The 19,420-nt window shown below is 38.5% G+C and overlaps 1 protein-coding gene across 1 annotated transcript in view; it reads left to right on the top strand.

Moving 5' to 3' along the window:
* kdm6bb (lysine (K)-specific demethylase 6B, b) overlaps positions 1–19,420 on the top strand; it is a 36,473-nt gene that overhangs the window by 11,010 nt on the left and 6,043 nt on the right. The window contains exons 5-21 of the mRNA XM_038292201.1: positions 3,278–3,334; positions 3,574–3,775; positions 3,856–4,101; positions 4,233–4,370; positions 4,448–4,717; positions 4,799–7,341; positions 7,436–7,562; positions 7,911–8,016; positions 8,120–8,325; positions 13,164–13,330; positions 13,418–13,486; positions 13,583–13,731; positions 14,957–15,071; positions 15,154–15,341; positions 15,454–15,595; positions 15,683–15,809; positions 16,945–17,115. Coding sequence (XP_038148129.1) covers positions 3,278–3,334; positions 3,574–3,775; positions 3,856–4,101; positions 4,233–4,370; positions 4,448–4,717; positions 4,799–7,341; positions 7,436–7,562; positions 7,911–8,016; positions 8,120–8,325; positions 13,164–13,330; positions 13,418–13,486; positions 13,583–13,731; positions 14,957–15,071; positions 15,154–15,341; positions 15,454–15,595; positions 15,683–15,809; positions 16,945–17,115 — 5,023 coding nt within the window. The remainder of the gene's footprint in view (positions 1–3,277; positions 3,335–3,573; positions 3,776–3,855; positions 4,102–4,232; positions 4,371–4,447; positions 4,718–4,798; positions 7,342–7,435; positions 7,563–7,910; positions 8,017–8,119; positions 8,326–13,163; positions 13,331–13,417; positions 13,487–13,582; positions 13,732–14,956; positions 15,072–15,153; positions 15,342–15,453; positions 15,596–15,682; positions 15,810–16,944; positions 17,116–19,420) is intronic.

The raw sequence follows: 19,420 nt of genomic DNA, 5'->3' as shown, positions 1-19,420 counted from the left end.
CCTCACTTTCTAAAAAAAACCCGGGACGCCCGGGACAGGACGTGAAATACGGATATGTCCCGGGAAATACGGACGTTTGGTCACCCTAGTGTAGTTTGCCCCAATGGGTTCTATGCACAACTCCACTACTTCCTGAACCTAAGAAAGCTGTTTTGTTTCCTCTCTTTCATTAATTGATGAACTGATTAATCCAGGTGTGCCTTACCATGGATACTGAGGTCAGGCACACCTGGATTAATCAGTTCATCCACTAGAAAAAGACAGGAAAAAAAAGAGCTGCCTTAAGTTCAGGAAGTAGTTGGGTCGTGCATAGAGACCATGACATTAGCAGATAGTGTGTTCTACAGGCATTTTCAGAGTGACCTTAAAAACAAGATGAGGTTTTAAGCCATGTAATGTGGGGTAATAATGACCGAAAGGTAACAATATGCATAATTCTAAATTTTATTCATAGTTTAGATACATAGTCTATCTCAAATTCCTATGAACAAAAGTAAAAGTTAAATGTAAATGTCCATCCTCCCCTACCTGACAAGAAGGTGCCACGTTCAGATTGCAGATTACACATTTAACAGCTGTATTTATCTCCACCGATCCCCCTCAACAACACCTTGACCTGACATACTGCAAAAAAAGGTTGGCCCACAGTAATTAAAGGAGAATTTCATCCTGGACACTACAGAAAATGGGCTAAAAGTGTTAAAAACCGGAATTCTCCTTTAAATAAAAAATAATGCACTTTGAGCCTTTTTAAAGACTGTTGAGGGGGAGGGGGGAATCCCCTTTTACCGTAAATAGCAAATGTGCATTTTCAGCCCCCCGTTCCTTGAAGATCTGCTCTACAGACAACTTTGCAAGTGTTCAAAGATGCACAAACCTTCTTGAAATCCACCCATTAATGTGCCATAATGTTTCCACTTCTTTTATTCTCAACATCTAGTTACCAAATGATGTTTTGGTCCGGCTAATTGCAAAACAAGAGCTTACATTTTGCAGGAACACATTAAACATTTTTTAAAGTTCTTTCACTTTATCAGCACAACAAAACCTGTTGTTGTTAAGCTCATATAATTGAGTGTGTTAATTGGCAAGCTGCCATGGCTGAATGGGCTGAGTGACAGGGGAAAATAATGGTAAAATACAGTGGAAACATTTATTTTAACAGAGGAACTAAAGCTTTAGAGGATTATAGCAAATAGCGATTTATGTTTACCAAACTGTTTTGTGTTGGGAAGACATTTCTGCAATATGTTGTATAACAAGAATTTATGTCTCTGGTGTCCATGAAGCCTCCTTTTTAAGCATCCCTAAACCAGCACAAATCCAGCACCATTGCATTACAAATTAACCAGAACCTGAATAGATTCTATACTTTTTTCAATAGGGCCTTATAAGATGCATTAAGAGACATCAACCTTGTGCATAATTGTTTATGAGAGTTTCTCAAGTGCTGTCTGTGAATGGAGTACCCAGTAGGGCTGCAACAACGAATCGATAAAATCGATAAAAATCGACTTTTAAAAGCGTTGGCAACGAATTTCATCATCGATTAGTTGTGTCGCGCGATTAATGCGTCATCCGCCGCCGCCGTCATCACATCTACTTGACTGAAGCGGGGGAAGAAGAAAAAATACGGCAGAGCGAGCCAGCGCTGCAGGTACAGTGTTGCCAACTCAGCGACTTTTCAGACCCCTCCAGCGACTATTTTTCCAAAAAAGCGACTAGCGACAAATCTGGCGACTTTTTACGGTGTCACTGGCGGCTTTTGGAGACTCTTACGTGAAAGCATGTATCATTCCTACTCTGCCGTGGGGCGCCTCCCCCCGCTCCCACAGTAATCCCTCTCAGCGCTGCAGTCTGAGCAGCAGGATGTTACCCTCAGTGTCCAGACTGCAAATGAAGATCCTGCAATTTATGGAAGTAAAGCAGAATAAAATCCAGCAAGATCAGTAATATGTCAATTAATTATATGCCACATTCCCATGTAAATATCTGTCTTTGGAGAATGTGTTTTTTAGCACACCTAGTTCTCTAATTTTTATTCCAAATACAATTTATAATTTGAATCACAGGGCTATTTTTATCTCTATGGTTCAGTATTTTCTCAAGTAGCAACTTTAACTGCTATACTTTCCTGTCTTAAAAGGCAGAACTCTATTAGTCTAAAAAAACCTCATTTGTTGAAATGGGGGGACCTATTGTTTGAACCCCTTAGGGGCTTTTAAAAACAAAAATGTCTTTTTTTGCGCTTTATGAAACAAAGTAGCCTATATTTTGTGGATGTACAGCTACATTTCTCTAAGTTTGCGTAGTTTTAACACAAACATTTATTTTTCATATTGCACCAGTACAGTTAATGAGCAACCTGTACTTGTGTGCTTGTTTGTTCTGTCTAAAATGTTTATTTTGGAATAAAGAGGTTAGTATAAAAAATATTTTTTATCCGATTCATCGATTAATCGAAAAAATAATCGGCCGATTCATCGATTTTTAAAATAATAGTTAGTTGCTGCCCTAGTACCCAGACAATTTTGAGTTGTCTAGGTGAAAGTGAAATGAAAAATATATTTGGCCTAAGATCATATATTGAAAAATCTGAAAGAGTAAGATGAAAATAAAACTCTGGATTTACTAAGTTGAGAGATTCTTTTTGATTGGATCTTTGTAGGTTTTTATGTGTCTAACTTCTAACTATTCACTGATTAGCTATTCAAGTTCAAGGGGCAGAAAAGTATACGTGATTTGTCCTGAATTGAAGTACTGAAACTACCCATAAACTTTACAGATAACAAAAAGAATCACAGCTTTACACATAGGGGCACAGACTGCATTCACCAAAAATAAGCACAGAATGCTCTGCTGCCACAATGTTGGACAATTGCACAATGTGTCAGGCTGAGCACTCTTCAAAATTTGTACAGGTTATCCCCTACCTCCACTGCTAATCCTTGTGGTGTGGGCACAAAAACTATATATTTTTCATGCAGTTTTTTTTATTGAAAAAGATTATAAATGAACCTTTAACTGATGTATTAATGCTAAACTAAATGTTATGTTGTCAAAAGATAGGTAGAAAAAAATAGGAAATGACTAAAATATAGCTATCACATGTTTATCACATGTTGAGGATGTCTAATTCAGTCATTAGGCCTCTGAACTGGGGCAAAATACTTGAAGCTTAACTTGTCCTTTACAGACTTGGAAGCTAACTTTGACTGTTAATGAAATAGTATTGAAATCTTTCTTTTCAATCAAGCTGGGGTTTTCTATTTTACAGATGCGAACAAGGGCGCAACCAGTCACATCAATCGCCATCAGATCGTATTTATAACAGGTAAGTAAAACAATTTATCAATAACACTTGGACATATGGCATTAATAATACTGGACTAGTATCTATGTTACCAAAAATCTAATGATGAGACAACTTCATCTACTTTTCTGAGCAACATTACAAAATTCAATGCCAAGACATGTTGAGCTCACAATTGTGAAGCAGAACTGTGCAAAATATATTTCCACCACATAATGGCTCCAGATATTTATGACTGTTTGTTTTATACATTTTTTCAGAGGGGACAGGTCAATCAATGATGTCCACGATAAGGGCGTCTCAAAGGGTCACAGGCAGCTGCAAAGGATTTGGGATGGTAAAGGGCAGCAGTTTGAGGGGCAGAGCTGGCTTCACAACTCCCAACGATCATTCCCCAACCAAAGCGGTATTAATGGTTATCTAACAGGACCTGGACAGCGCTATGTCACCTGGCAGAACAATGTCAGCAACAATCTGGTGAGAACCGCCGACTGAGGACGCCTGTACCTCATATTAACAGTTTTTTCTCTTTTTCCTGATAGCAAGGGGATCCTCGGTTGAGTCGTGGCAGCAGAGAGCTACAGCCCCCAATGGATAGATGGAGTGTGCCGGACCACCACAGGAGTTTCAATGGCAGAATGCTAAACAACAGGCATGGACCCTGGAAACGTCCGATCCTTCACCAGCGGAGAGAGCCGCCGCTCCATCACAGCCCACCCCCACAGCACCATCTGTCTTCGAGGAATGGAGGTCCAGCTAAGAGGAAAAGGGACTCTGACTCTACTCAGGTAAACCAAGAAACCAGTTTTGTTTCTTTTTCATAAATGAGTGTTTCCCATTCATGAATATTTATTTTTGTTAAAGAGCACACCAAAGTGGCAAATCCACTACTGAATGACAGGACGTTTTCTTTTTACAGTCTTCTCATCTTGGATCAAGATATTTATCTCCACCTGCCCATGCTCCATCATCGCCCAGTCACTACCGTTGCAATCAAGATGACAGGGCAAGTTCCTCCCTACGCTCTGACCACAGGACCTCAGCATCACATCAACAGGTACAGTAGTTTAGGCAAGAAAAGGACTCCCCAAGAACTGGTTCCACTGACATCAATTATTGTCTGCAATCCTACAGGAAACCTCTGAGCTGCGAACAGGAGGCCCTGGCATTGGTAACTTAGAACCTCCCAACCAGAGTCCTGGCAGCAGAACATATTATGGTAACAAAGGGAAGGTCGAAGGGAAAATCTCAGCTTCACCAGCAGACCACACCCGTGTGCCTTACAGCCAGCAAAACCATCACTACCACCGGCACACAAGCCAGCAGAAAGTTCCACAGCACAATAAACCACCGCGCCCCCTGGAGGAAAAGGACTTGCGTAGCCATTATCTCAAGCAAAGCACAGTAAGAGATACAAATGTCAGCTCTAATACTGCACAACATTTCATCAAAAACTGACATTATATCAAAACTTTTGCATTTCAGGAATTTAGGCGCTCTCATTCAAGGGGCAGTTCAAGGGATTCAACACTTTGCAAAAACACTGGTGCAGACTACTCCCCTTGTTCATCCACTCCCTGTAGCCCTAAAGATGGTCGATCCGCATCTAGAAGTCCAGGTGCTCCCTCCAGCCCCTCCTCATTCACCATGACCAGTTGCAGGAAGGATTTAGTAGACATCCAACCACGCTCTCCCACTCTTAGTGATCAGCAAAAATCACTTGCAAGCCTGAGTCACATCCAGAGACTCGGCATGACATCCACCTCATCTCATATGTCTCATTCTGGGTCAAAATCCAGGATCTCAGATCCCAAACACAGGAAAACCTCAGTCTGTTCAAGACAATCTCCTGCTGCCAGGGTGAAGCCAAGCAAGTCAGAGAGAGGGATGGATGATTTAAGAAAAAATCAGACCAAACACAAGGATAGGCTCATGAAAAAAGAGAAAAGGAGTGATGCAGCAAATAGCAATGATGAGGAAAGGAAAAGGAGGAAGAAGAAAGATGAGAAAAGCTTGGATGAGAAGAAAAGAAAGAGAGATAAAGCTATGAAGAAAGAAAGAAAATTGAAATTGAAGAAAATTAAGAGAGAGAAGTTTTCTTCCACCTCTGGTTCCCTCCATCCAGTAGAGGTCAAGATGGGTGAAAATGAGACCACATCTTTGTCAGCAGACGATCAAAGCCAGAATCAAAAACAGAAAACCAGAGAGAAAAGTGATAAAGTTAAAACAACTCTCGGCAATTCACCCACTGATACCTTCGGTGCTAGCGGCAGTTCCCAACACCCACCTTCAAAATCCAAATGGATACCTGAAGGGAACAACATTCCCACGAAGGTATCAGGAAATGAACACTCCATGGAATCTACATCTGACTGTATCCGTCAGAGCAGCAATATCACCACTCATTCAGAAAATGGACCAAAACTTAACTCTGCTAAAACTTTCCCTTCAGTCTTTCTTGCTGCCTCAGGACCTCTCAGTACTACAGACTCCACTGGCTCAAACCAGGCGGTCCAGGGCAAAGAGGAGAAGAAGGTGGGAGCTCTCAACGCTCCTGACCTTCAGCCTGAGGCTGTGCTGGGAAATCTCAGTGACACAGGGGACAACCATGCAAACACTCCTCCTGTGCTCAGCTGGCAAGGCTCCCCTGTTTCAGATTTTGAAGAGGACGAAGAAGAGCTCAAAAAGGGTGTAATAAGTAGACCTGTTCTCCAGCCAAGTCCCACTCAGTGTTTATCTCCTCTTCCTGCAGATAGTGAAAGCAATGATGATTTAGATCCTTGTACTAGTGATTCAAATGGTTATACCTACGACAGTCCATCTGACTTCTGTGATTCCTCTTGTGAAATCAAAGAGTCTAAGGATCACAACGAAGAGCAGGCGAATAACAGGAAAACTACTGGTTTAATTCTCAATGAGCTCCACCAGCATAAAGCGGGTTTGGATGATGTTTTTAAGAGCCTAGCCACCTTCCTGGAAGGCCAGAGGGCGTTGTGTCGTGGCGGTCCTTTCGGTGGGGCTACCTCAAAAGGAGTAAAGTACTCATCATCTCTTACTGTGGCATCTCAGATTCACTGTGATGAGAATCAGGATCTTTCTCACAAATCAACTACCACAGCCCTCTTTGAGTGTAATAGTCAATCGCCTCCTGATGCTACCTCAGGATCACTTCTAAAACTTCACAGTCTACCATATCAAAAAGATTCAGCTGGTCATCTCAAGGAGCAGGAGAAGCAGGAAGAAACTGAAAGCAGTTCAGATGACAACCAGGTGGGAAAGAATAAAGAGAACCTTATGGAGACAACAGATTCGTCACTTCTAGAGGGATCTTTGAGTGCAGAGCTGACAGTGACCACAACTCACACAGCCTCCTTTACCAGTGTCATTACAGTCTCCACCAAGGAAAGGAGAGAAAACAGGAAAGTATCCAAGGATAAGAAGTGGAAGAGAAAAAACAAGCATGAAAGAAAAGAGGACATCAGAAAGATGGAGTCAAAGAAAAAAGAAACAAAAATGAAAACTAAAGCTAAACATGTAAAAGATACCCACAAGCGGGAACTTTCGTCCTCAGTATCACCCATCCCAAAAAGTTCCACCAGACCTCTTGCAGACAGTATGAAGGGCCAGATTCCTCAGGAAAATCAAACACAATGTGGCAAAGCCATCAAGAGAGTCAAACTGGACACTGGGAACTCTGATGTAAGGCTGGAGGAGGCTGAGGTTGGAAAAAAGAGAGCCTCAGACACCAACTCCTCAAACATAGTGACCTCAGCTGCAAGACTCGGTACGTCAGGTCATATAGGTCCTCACTTACCAACAAGTGAGTCTCTCTGCTCTAAATCTCATGTGGATCCCCTGAAATTGAAAGCATTGTCCATGGGCTTGTCAAAGGAGCTCAAGGTTGTCTTGATTAGAATGGACAGTGCTGGAAGACATACATTTAACATATCAGAGCTGGAGGAGCGAACAATCCCAATGTCTGAGCTTAACATTGAAAACACAGCAGCCGAAGTGGTTCGAGCATGCAAGTAAGTGGTATCACTAAATACCCACATGTGCTGTTGAATATTTTTTTCGTTGGCTTTTTATGTTGATTTCTGTTGATTTGCTGTGTTTTCTCAGGGGAGCGAGAGTGAAGGGGAAATTTAAGGAGTCGTACCTGCTTCCCTCATTCTGTGTCAAACCTAAAATGGCCATCGACATCCCCATTCCGCGAGAAAAGCTGAACCCACCCACACCAAGCATTTATGTAAGTGTCCACTAATTACTGTCATTGCGTCATTGTCTTCTTAAGGCTCCAGGAAGGGAAGTAAAACAATGCAGAACCCATAAACGTATTGTTCTTGTTAAATACAAGAATTGAAGGTCTCTTTGTTGTGTCTTTCATGTGTTATTTCACTCGATGTTTCCATTTAAACTTGACTCATTGTTTGGTCGGATTTGGGAATCACAATGAACAGTTATAATAGGGTACAAAGAAATCTTAGTGTGGTCTAGACAAAGAACTTGATGAGGTTGAAAAAGTCATATAATGCCAAAAAAGTAAAAACTATTTTATTTTTATCTGTTCTCCAACATTTCATCTACTTCTTTGCAGTTGGAGAGCAAGAGGGATGCCTTCTCTCCGGTTCTGCTTCAGTTCTGCACAGATTCCAAAAATGCTGTAACGGTAATCCGAGGCTTGGCTGGCTCCCTCCGCCTTAGTAGGTTTCAGTTCATCCCCTGGTTCATTCCATTTTTTGGGGTTGGAGTGCAAATACATGAAAACATGTAGCTAATTATCTTTCATGCTTTTCTTTCCGTAAGATCTTGGTCTGTTCTCCACCAAGTCACTGGTAGAGGCCAATTCAGACCATGCTGTGGAAGTGAGAACTCAGGTTCAACAGCCAGCCGATGAGAACTGGAACCTTAATGGCTCTGCACAAACCTGGCCCTGTGAAAGCAGTCGATCGCACACCACCATTGCCAAATACGCTCAGTACCAGGCCTCAAGCTTCCAGGAGAGCCTGGAGGTAAATATCATCTCCTGTACTAATACTACCTTGTTTATGTAGCGAGTATAAAAAGAAAGGTTTTAAAATATTTGAATTTATTTAATTTAAAACTCTCCTTTTAACCAACTCAGAAACATGTTTTTTTTAATGTGGCAGGGCCAAATTTTATCTAATAAATGACCAAACAGTTTGATACTGAAGGTGGTGCCTAGCACCTTCACCAACCTCAAAATAGTCAAAGCTAGACCTTAAATATACACTGACAGCTCAACTTCCTTTTGCAAGAGATTAATTCATGTTTAATTCCAGCAGGTTCTGTAGGTTAGCTGACTTACAAAGAGGTGTCTCAATTAAGCAAGACTTAAGTCACCTTTAAGACACAAGAGGTGACAAAAGGGTTGCTGTTTCTTGTATCAACTGCTGCTAAGCAACTCAAGCTCTCCAACTTCTTCAAATATTTTTCTAAACATTAAAATCTGAACACCGGCCATGCAATGGCATTTTTGATTTTGTCTGTAGCCTTTTGCATTCTTAAAAACAAAAATAGGAAGAAAACCCAGTGATTCAACCTCTGTTCTTGACTATGGATATAATTCTCTCTTTCAAACCTTACTCAATGTGTGATTATAGTAAACTCTTACCCATAGTCAATCTACATACTGCCCCAATACTGCTGCTCTCCCACAGCTAGTATTATTCATCTATAGTTAAATTATCATAGCTTCTCATTTTAGTGTTATATTATCTATTGGTGTAGACCAGAATGTAGGTTGTCTGATTGTTACATTCTTGTTTAAAATACATAACAATGAAAATCAGGTCAGGAAACAGTATTTGTTATTTTGAGTTGGGCATTCAGTCTTTTAATTATACCTTTGTTTTGAATTTCTTCCTATGGCTTGCAATAAAACTTATAGTCTAGTAGCCTCCATGCATTTTGACAGTTCCCTACCGTATCCTCACTAATACCTAGACATAGATATGAGTGACCTGACGTCAGGCTTCCCAGGGTCATTGTGCATATAGGACACAGCTTTCATACTAAATGTTGGTGTTGCTGAGAAATTTCAAAAGTTACGACACAAAAGAAAGGTCAGGTGTATAAAATCATCTAAATATTTTATCGTTGTAACTTCAACCTTTTATTGAATTGAGCTAAACCTTACATGCATTTTTGCCTGCACTGTCCCTACCACTGTAGACACATACAAATCAGTATAGCTACATGTAGGGCATCTAGAACATGTCCAAATAAACATGCACTGGTGCAGTTGTGTCGCAGAGCGACTTTGTAACAAATTTCCCAGAGGTTTGACCGTCAACAAATCTATTAAGTTATTTTAAAGACCCTGAAAGTAAAAGTGTGGTGGCTCCTACCTGTTTATATATGGGTCAAACTGCATTGTCTACTGAGTTGAGCTCAATTATAGCTTGATCCTTTTGGTGTATATACCAAGTCATTATAATAACATGAATATATTTATGTGGATATTTATGTTACAATAATTATATTTCTTTGAGGAGCATGTCACTACAGTCATATTGGTGAGGTACTTTATCCCAGAATTAATGTTAAAAATCATTCAGGATTTCACAGGAAAAGATTAAATGAAACTAACAAAAAAAAATTACTTAGATGCCATGAAGCATTGAGCCTGTTCAAGTCTTTCTCCAACACAAGTATAATGGTTATTATTATTGTTAAAGTATAAAGAATACTGAGTTGAACTGGGTCAACGTGCAACTGCATTTGGGATACAGGTTTACAAATCACAAATAAGTGCAAAGCTTTGTAGTGAAAATGCTTTCTAGTCATTAAAGCAAATCTGACATGCATTGATCATGCCCCTATAGTAAGATGAGTGCTTTTTTAGCTCTAATTACATTTGGAAGTAGGGCTCTGCTTCAAATTGCAATTCAATCTGTATCTATTCAGGCAGAGCAGCATACGAATTAGAATATCCTATGCATCTTACATTGGATTGCTTATTCAGCAGTTTACCTGACCGGCTAATCAGCTCCTTTAAAAAAAAAAACTCATTTAACACCGAATGGTAGTTAGACCTTAAACTACGGTGGCTGAGAAGTGCAAAAGACATTTACAATTCAAAAACACATTAACAAATAAAAAACAAAATAACATTTGAAGAAACAAAATTATATTTTGTGAAACAAATGTATTTTTGAAAAAAAAGTTTAAATTTTTAAAAACAAATTTACATTTTAGCAAACAAATTTACATTAACAAATAAACAAAATAACATTTGAAGAAACAAAATTATATTTTATGAAACAAATGTATTTTTGAAAAAAAAAGTTAAAATTTTTAAAAACACATTTACAATTCAAAAACACATTAACAAATAAAAAACAAAATAACATTTGAAGAAACAAAATTATATTTTAAGAAACAATTTATTTTTGAAAAAAAAAGTTTAAATTTTTAAAAACACATTTACATTTAAGGAAACAAATTCACATTTTAAATAAGTTAGATTTTAGGTGAGAGAAAGTTTCATTTTAGAGAAAAAAAATACATTATAGGGAAACAAATTTACATCTAAAAAAAAATTGACCGTTCGGAAACACTTGTACAAGTGCAAAGACAAAACTGCAAGTGGCAAAACACATTTACATAGCCAAAAACAAATTAACAGAAGACGGCTACACGGAAAGGGAATGTCCCAGTGGCCGGATGTGACGTCACGATTACCCTGACTTGTAGTACAAACAGCTCAATCTGTAGTCCTCCTGCTTCACGTGAAAAGTCAGCGGCGATTTTAGATGGAAAGAATTGCACTGAAGCTGTTTTTCTTAAGTTTACGCTAACCGAACAATGTTTTCAGCCAATTTACACCATTTTGTTGTTCGTGCGGACGGTCTCTGGAACTTTTACGGGACACGGACCAGGTGGCAGGACCAAGCAGCAGGGCCGGGCGTATTACTGGCCGGAGCCACTATTATTTTGTCATGTAGTTTTTTAATTACTTTTCTTTGGTATTTAATTATTTTTTGGGTATTTTTTCTGCCGTTTTTCGGCAAATGCCTTATTTATAGTACTTCTAACTAGATTGTTTTATATAGATATATATATATATATATATATATATAGGCTATATATTGTGATGTTATCGCTTAATAACCTGTATTAAAATGTATTCTTTATGGGTTTCTTTTTATTGTGATGTTATTGCTTAATAAACTGCATTAAAACTTTTATAATGTCACATTTACTTGATGGAACGGAGTACTTTATCTGCGAATAAGTGGCCTTGGCTGGCAGCAGCCACCATCGGCCTCTCCGATGGCAGGCTCTGCCGGCAGCGGGCAACAACGGCCACTCCGATGGCAGGCTCTGCCGCAGCCACTGCCACGAATTGAGCTTGGTCCTGCCACCTGGTCCGTGTCCCGTAAAAGTTCCAGAGACCGTCCGCACGAAGAACAAAATGGTGTAAATTGGCTGAAAACATTGTTCGGTTAGCGTAAACTTAAGAAAAACAGCTTCAGTGCAATTCTTTCCATCTAAAATCGCCGCTGACTTTTCACGTGAAGCAGGAGGACTACAGATTGAGCTGTTTGTACTACAAGTCAGGGTAATCGTGACGTCACATCCGGCCACTGGGACATTCCCTTTCCGTGTAGCCATCTTTTGTTAATTTGTTTTTGGCTATGTAAATGTGTTTTGCCACTTGCAGTTTTGTCTTTGCACTTGTACAAGTGTTTCCGAACGGTCAATTTTTTTTTAGATGTAAATTTGTTTCCCTATAATGTATTTTTTTTTCTCTAAAATGAAACTTTCTCTCACCTAAAATCTAACTTATTTAAAATGCTTATTTAAAATGTGAATTTGTTTCCTAAAATGTAAATTTGTTTTTAAAAATTTAAACTTTTTTTTTCAAAAATACATTTGTTTCATAAAATATAATTTTGTTTCTTCAAATGTTATTTTGTTTTTTATTTGTTAATGTGTTTTTGAATTGTAAATGTGTTTTTAAAAATTTAAGCTTTTTTTTTCAAAAATACATTTGTTTCATAAAATATAATTTTGTTTCTTCAAATGTTATTTTGTTTATTTGTTAATGTAAATTTGTTTGCTAAAATGTAAATGTGTTTTTAAAAATGTACACTTTTTTTTCAAAAATACATTTGTTTCATAAAATATAATTTTGTTTCTTCAAATGTTATTTTGTTTTTTATTTGTTAATGTGTTTTTGAATTGTAAATGTGTTTTGCACTTCTCAGCCACCGTATTAAACTGACACAATTGCTGAGACAATTGCTGTAATGTAAATTAATCTAATCCAGATTGTAAGCCATGCATCATCATGTTCCAGCAGGTCAGTAGGATCTTTGATCAGACATACTTCCATTGGCAATGGCCTCCAGCAGAGTCAAAGGATGCATAACGCATTCATAATGCAAGGATTTCATTTCTGCATGCATTAATGTAGCTACTTATGAACATGTATGATTGTCTGTAGCTTGTCCACCTTAGGAATTTTCACTGTCAATTTGTTAGAAATTAATCTGCTCATCTACTAGAAATTCACATACAATATACAGAATGAGAAGTATCTGGCAATGATTAGAAACAAAACCAAGGAAGTCTGAATACTACCAATTATACTAGGCTGTCATCAATCCATCATTAATTTCATGTAATATGTTGCTTTTTAAGGTTTTTTTTCTCCTTGTTAAAATGAAGCTACTAAACAATTAGAGGCTGTTCATTTAATTGTACATTGAACTAACATAATCCTCATTCTGATTTTGTCAGCTTTTTTCTCTGCAAGTGTTTGAAGCTAAAATTGTGGTCCTGCCCTAACCTGCAAGTGTTCTTTGTTAATGTATTAAAGGAGGAAAAAGAAAGTGAGAATGAGGAGGAAGAAGAAGGAGAGGAAGAGAAAAACGACTCATTGGCAACCACAAAAGCTGCTCTGACATTACCCAGCTCAACAACAAATCAAACCAACTCAACCTCTTTCAGTAAAGCCCAGTTGGCTAATCCCACCAGCATTAACAGGTTAGCAAACAATCCTGCTCTGTTCATATAAAGAACTCCCTGTTGAGTAAACAATATTCATCTCAGATTTCCATTTTTCCCCCACAGCCCAGAGCAGAAAACAGTCGGGAAAATTATTAAATTCGGGACCAACATTGATCTCTCGGATCCTAAAAGGTAAGGCGAGTTTGTAAAGTCAATAAGGCTCATGTTCAATCATGGCTACATCACACAACGAGAGACGATTATGAGTTTCAATGACTCTATTCTAAGGTGGAAGCCCCAACTGCAGGAGCTTCTGAAGCTCCCAGCTTTCATGAGAGTAGAATCCAGCAACAACATGCTCAGTCTCGTTGGTCACACCATCCTGGGAATGAACTCCGTGCAGCTGTACATGAAGGTTCCAGGCAGCCGAACCCCAGGTCAGTCGCCTCAAAGTTTCATATGAGTTTTTGACAAATGACCCCAGACATTGGCTGGTGATTTAAACTTTGGATTCTTGACCGACCCTGACTGATGATTAACTATCTGGAAAACTGATCTTCTTTCGGAGCAGTTAGTGAAACATATATGCAATTTAAAGCTTCAAGAGAGGGAAATGTATTTTGTATGTAGGTTGGCTGTTAACTGGAGTCATTTTAAAAAAAGACGGTGATTACATCAATCACGCTGCATGGCTGTAAGTGCGGCTGTTTTCTCTGGTCCTTGGGATCAATTATTGATTATTTGGTATCTGATAAATAATGCTTTGATTTAGTATTTTAATTATCAAATGACCTTGAAAACTAATATGGAACAGCAATTCTATATTATTCTCTTCAAATCAGGGCTGAAACAATCAGATTAAACCTGATTAATTGTTAACTGGAGTATAGAGACTCTAAAACATGCCTTAAGCTGACAGAGTGACCCATATAGAGCAGTAAATATAAAATAATTGTAAAAAATAGAAAAAAAATAAAAAAAATAAAATAAAATAAAAAAAAAAAAAATAATATATATATATATATATATATATATATATATATATATATATATATATATATATATATATATGTATATAATATATATATATAAAACTTTAGCATTAAAGATAAAAAAAAATGTTTTCGTCTGTCAATATCCTCTATCCAGAACTCCGCAAGTGGAAAAGTTTTAGTTTCACCTGGTTTGATTTAACAAAATAATCTTCTTTAAGAAACTTTTGGCTATCCAATTATTAATCATTTAATCGAAAAAGTAATTGACAGATTATTCGTTTTGCAAAATAATGGTTAGTTGAAGCCCTATTTCAAATATTAAGGTATAATACAGCTTTCATTCAGCTTGAACATTCTTGCTGAAAGCATCTTGTGACATGGTGCTTTTCAACTTTCTGAGGCATCAAAAATAATAAGTCAGTGAGGTACAACTGCCCTATTTTCGTTATATCTGTGTAAATGCATCTGTGCAACAACCTGCAGGGAGAGACTGCTATTTTGCTGCTATATTTTGTTGAGAGTCACATTGTCTTTTTATCTGCCTTAATCACAATCAGTAGATCGGTGATGAACAGAGCCGTTAATTTTAAAGTCGCTACGTAATTTGAGATTTTAGATGCAACTCTGCTTTATTGTTTTGTATAAGTGAAAAGACTCTTCTCATCAGGGCATCAAGAGAACAACAACTTCTGCTCCGTCAACATTAATATCGGGCCCGGAGACTGTGAGTGGTTTGCTGTCCATGAACACTACTGGGACGCTATAAACCAATTCTGTGACAAGTGAGTATAAAATTCAATCAACAGGTGCAGCAACATTATCTGTAGACTAATTTTTTGTCTTGTTGACTTTTTTTTCCAACAGGCATGGTGTCGATTACCTTACGGGGTCCTGGTGGCCAGTCCTGGAGGATCTTTACAGCTCCAACATCCCTGTGTACCGCTTCATCCAGAGACCAGGAGATCTGGTGTGGATCAACGCTGGGACTGTTCACTGGGTTCAAGCCGTGGGCTGGTGCAACAACATAGCCTGGAACGTGGGACCTCTTAATGGTAATTTTTTAAAAGAGAAGATTGCAGATTTGTAAAACTTGATGATGCTGTTAATTGTCACGGCTTCTATTAACTGCATGACTGCTTGTAATTTGTTTTCCTATCTTTGCAGCATACCAGTATCAACTCGCCCTGGAGCGCTTTGAGTGGAACGAGGTGAAGAAAGTGAAGTCGATTGTTCCCATGATCCACGTTTCATGGAACGTGGCTCGGACCCTCAAGGTCACAGACAAAGACACCTTCAAGATGATCAAGTGAGATATTTGTCACTGTAAGGACATCTGGAGGTGGATGAATGGCTGTCTATATCTTCCTCTCTCTGTGTCCCGCTTTCTACTCAGACACTGCCTCATGCAGTCCATCAAGCACATCCAGGTTCTTAGAGACCAGCTGGTGGCTGCAGGAAAGAAAATCTTTTACCAGAGCCGTGTGAAGGATGAGCCCGCCTACTACTGCAATGAGTGTGACGTGAGTCCCTCTAAAGTATAATCAATCCAATCAGGAATAGTTTGGAATTCTAATGTGATGTTCTGCTGAAAGCTTATAAGCTATAGATATCTTACCTACATTGGGAACTATCTTTGTTTCGTTGTTTAGCATATATCCAGATTATTTCGTCCTTGAGGCTGAAACTAATGGTTACTTTAGATGGGCCAAGACCAAACCAGACTTGCTTTGTCTTTAAACATTCCTAATAGTCCAAATGTCGATATGAATTCTATTGTATCAACCTTTAATCCACCTTAATCTTTGCATTGAATGTTTTTTATGCTCAGACAGAGGTAAATGGAGGTACTAGGAGGTGCACAGACGATCTCTGTCTGCAAAGCTCACTTGTTTTGAGAATAAACAGAGCAAAAATGCAGAGAACCCATTGATGGAGTCGTTCTTATAGCCACATAGGAGGAGGGAAAGTAAGAAAGGTAAAGGACACCTGTAATGCAGCAAAATTCTGTGGAAATTAAAAAGTATAGCTGAAGAGTGAAGCTTAAAATCTTGGGAGGTTGATTACTGGAATGCAAAACAGGAAGGAATTAGTAACAGACTGCAGCTGTGTGAGAAATGGACAGGCTTGGAAATGATACCAGCTAAATACAGAGAAAATAGGACTGCTAAGTGATTCTGTGTAGGTAGTGATTATTTAGCATTTGCATAAAGAGCAATAACATTTTCAATACCGCAGTTGGCTTAAGGTGGTACAATTCTGATTTGGTCATTTTTTTCCCTCTTCGGTCTGGTTTCCAGAACTGAATAAATAACATCTTATGAAAAAAATTAAATTAAATCCATGCTATGACATTTTCATGACTGCATTTTTTAAGGCAATACAAGTCTGCATTGGTACTGGTTTCTACTGGGCTAGCTCTTACTTCCATGTTCAGGGATCAACTAAATAATGAACCAGTACAAACAGTGATTTTATTTTTTGTCCTGGCTCTTCTCAAGCAGGTCATTAGCTTTAACATATAGGTGCTACTCAATTTGGACTTTTTTAAAATAAAATATCTGCTTATGACTTTTCAACGGAACCCAGAAGAATTTCAGAAATTCGTCCCTTTAATGCCTTACAAATTATCTACAAATCAACCCTGTCCCTGTGCAGGTGGAGGTGTTTAACCTCCTTTTAGTAACCAGTGAGAGCAGCAGTAAGAAGACCTACGTGGTGCACTGTGAGGACTGCGCTCGAGCAAAGAGCACATCTCTAGCCGGGGTGGTGGTGCTGGAACAGTATCGGATGGAGGAGCTGATGAAGATCTACGACAGCTTTGTGTTGGTCAGTATCGCTCGTACAGTAAGAAATTAGAAAAGGAAACAGTCGTCTTCAAAATTACAGTTAAGTGTCAATATCAATATGTGGTCCACATTAGGAAGTGAATAAATACCATACATCTCTGCCAGCAGCTTCATTTATAAGATATTAGGATGATGGTGATTTTGTTGCTCTTCTGACGCAAAGTATTTGAAAAATATGCCCAGATTCTTAAAGCAACAACGTTCTGTAATTATTGCCAATTTAAAATCCAAAGCATATGTATTAGAGGAGTCCTACAGGTAAGTCTTTTGATCAGGGTAGAGGTATACATCTTTGTCAACCAGACTGCTAAAACTATAAATTGTCACATGAGCACGTGTGCAGCAACATGGTACCTTCAGTACCATGAGGAGATAAAACAATGAGGATTAAATCATTGCTCTTTCAAACTGCACAGTAACACCCAAAGAATCATTTGTGAAAGTAACCCAATATTACAAGCACTGAAATATTTTTGGCTGTTAATGTTTTCATAGCAGTTGTTAATGAATAATGCTTTATGGTTTATACCTGCATCAATGCACTTTTACCACTAAAAGTCTCCCATGTGCCAAAGTGTTTTCCAAACATAACCTCACGTTAAGATTATTTTAAGGAAACCTTTTTTGTTTTTGTTTTTTCAATCACCTGCTACTTCACTGTTCACTGTGACACTACAGTATATAAACACTTCCTGTACTACAGAGCCCCCTAGTGGACTGGCATGTAATACAGACATAAAACAGAAGTGTAACAAAGGAATGCATGGTCAGACATAGTGATTTATTCTCAAATCTCTCTCAGAAAAATTTGATTTTTTTAAAAACTTGGTATTGTAATTTGATTTAAATGTTTTCCATATGTTTGAGGTGCTTAAAGGAATAGTACACCCAAAACATGATTAGCCTTCATTTTCTACTCACCCCCATGCTGAACAACACTCTGGAGTACTTTTTTGATATCTCAAATGCACCTGGAGATCTGGAAGGCTTCTTGCTGTCTGCTGACATTCAAATAATGGAGGTCTACGGTGCCCGAGACAGAAAGGTCCATAAAAGTCCACAAAAAACGTGTCAATATTCCTCCATACTGCTCGTCCAATGTATTCCAAGTGTCCTGAGTGGGTAGCATCCATAATTTACTCGAAACGAAGTCATTTAGAATGTTTTTAGAGCATAAACAGTAGTGTAAAGGATTTCCTGAAAGCGTGCGCCTGCGAGTTCACGACGCTACGGAAACCGCGGCAGACCAAACCAGATGAAAGTGCGCATTCAGCTCGGCAAAGAACTCATGCTCTTCCTCAACACTGAAGTCCTCAGACATTTTTCTTTCGTTGTTTCTTTCTTTGCACAGGTAAACAGCACATTTCTTCTTCTACGCTTGCATTATCGGCAGAGCAGACGCTGAATGCGCACTTTCATCTGGTTTGGTCTGCCGCGGTTTCCGTAGCGTCGTGAACGCGCAGGCGCGCGCTTTTAGGAAATCCTACACACTACTGTTTAGGCTCTAAAAACATTCTAACTGACCTCGTTTTGAGTAAATTATGTACGCTACCCACTCAGGACACTTGGAATACATTGGACAAGCAGTATGGAGGAATATTGACCCGTTTTTTGTGGACTTTTATGGACCTTTCTGCCTTGGGCGCCATAGACCTCCATTATTTGAATGTCAGCAGACAGCAAGAAGCCTCCCAGATCTCCAGATGCAATTGAGATATCAAAAAGTACTCCAGAGTGTTGTTCAGCATGGGGGTGAGTAGAAAATGAAGGCTATGTTTTGGGTGTACTATTCCTTTAAGTCTTCGATGCCAAACCAGACCTAAACCTTTTAACATTTTGTTTTTTATAGAGTAGCACAAGCATGACAAAGATTTTAATTGGTAACATCAAAAACCCAAAGTTTTTTGAAACTGTTATTTTTTTCTAAGTGAGATTTGAAAATATCTATTTCACAGCCATGTGACCTTTTAGAGCTTTAAATGTATACAGGAGCCACCTGAAAAAAAAATCAAATGTAAAAGTTTAAAAAAAAAGCACACCCCAAAAATCTTAGATAATCTTAGATATTTAAAAATTCCTACTTAGATGGAATGTGCCTGCTGTTTTACTATGAATATACACCCATTTACAAATGTATTTGGTTCGCGAAGGCACATTTAAAGCAGTAAGGTTTTTCTGTGTACCGTTAATGTTACCAAAATTTTCCTCATCAATCGAATATCCAAGAAACATTTTACAATATAACCATGATTTTTTTCATTTACACAGAACTTCCAATGTCACTT

This window comes from Cyprinodon tularosa, unplaced genomic scaffold (genome assembly GCF_016077235.1).
Source record: "Cyprinodon tularosa strain WSP-4 unplaced genomic scaffold, ASM1607723v1 ctg31, whole genome shotgun sequence".
Lineage (NCBI taxonomy): Eukaryota > Metazoa > Chordata > Actinopteri > Cyprinodontiformes > Cyprinodontidae > Cyprinodon > Cyprinodon tularosa.
The sequence above is the reverse complement of the archived record's forward strand: the minus strand, read 5'-3'. Positions and strand labels throughout refer to the sequence as shown.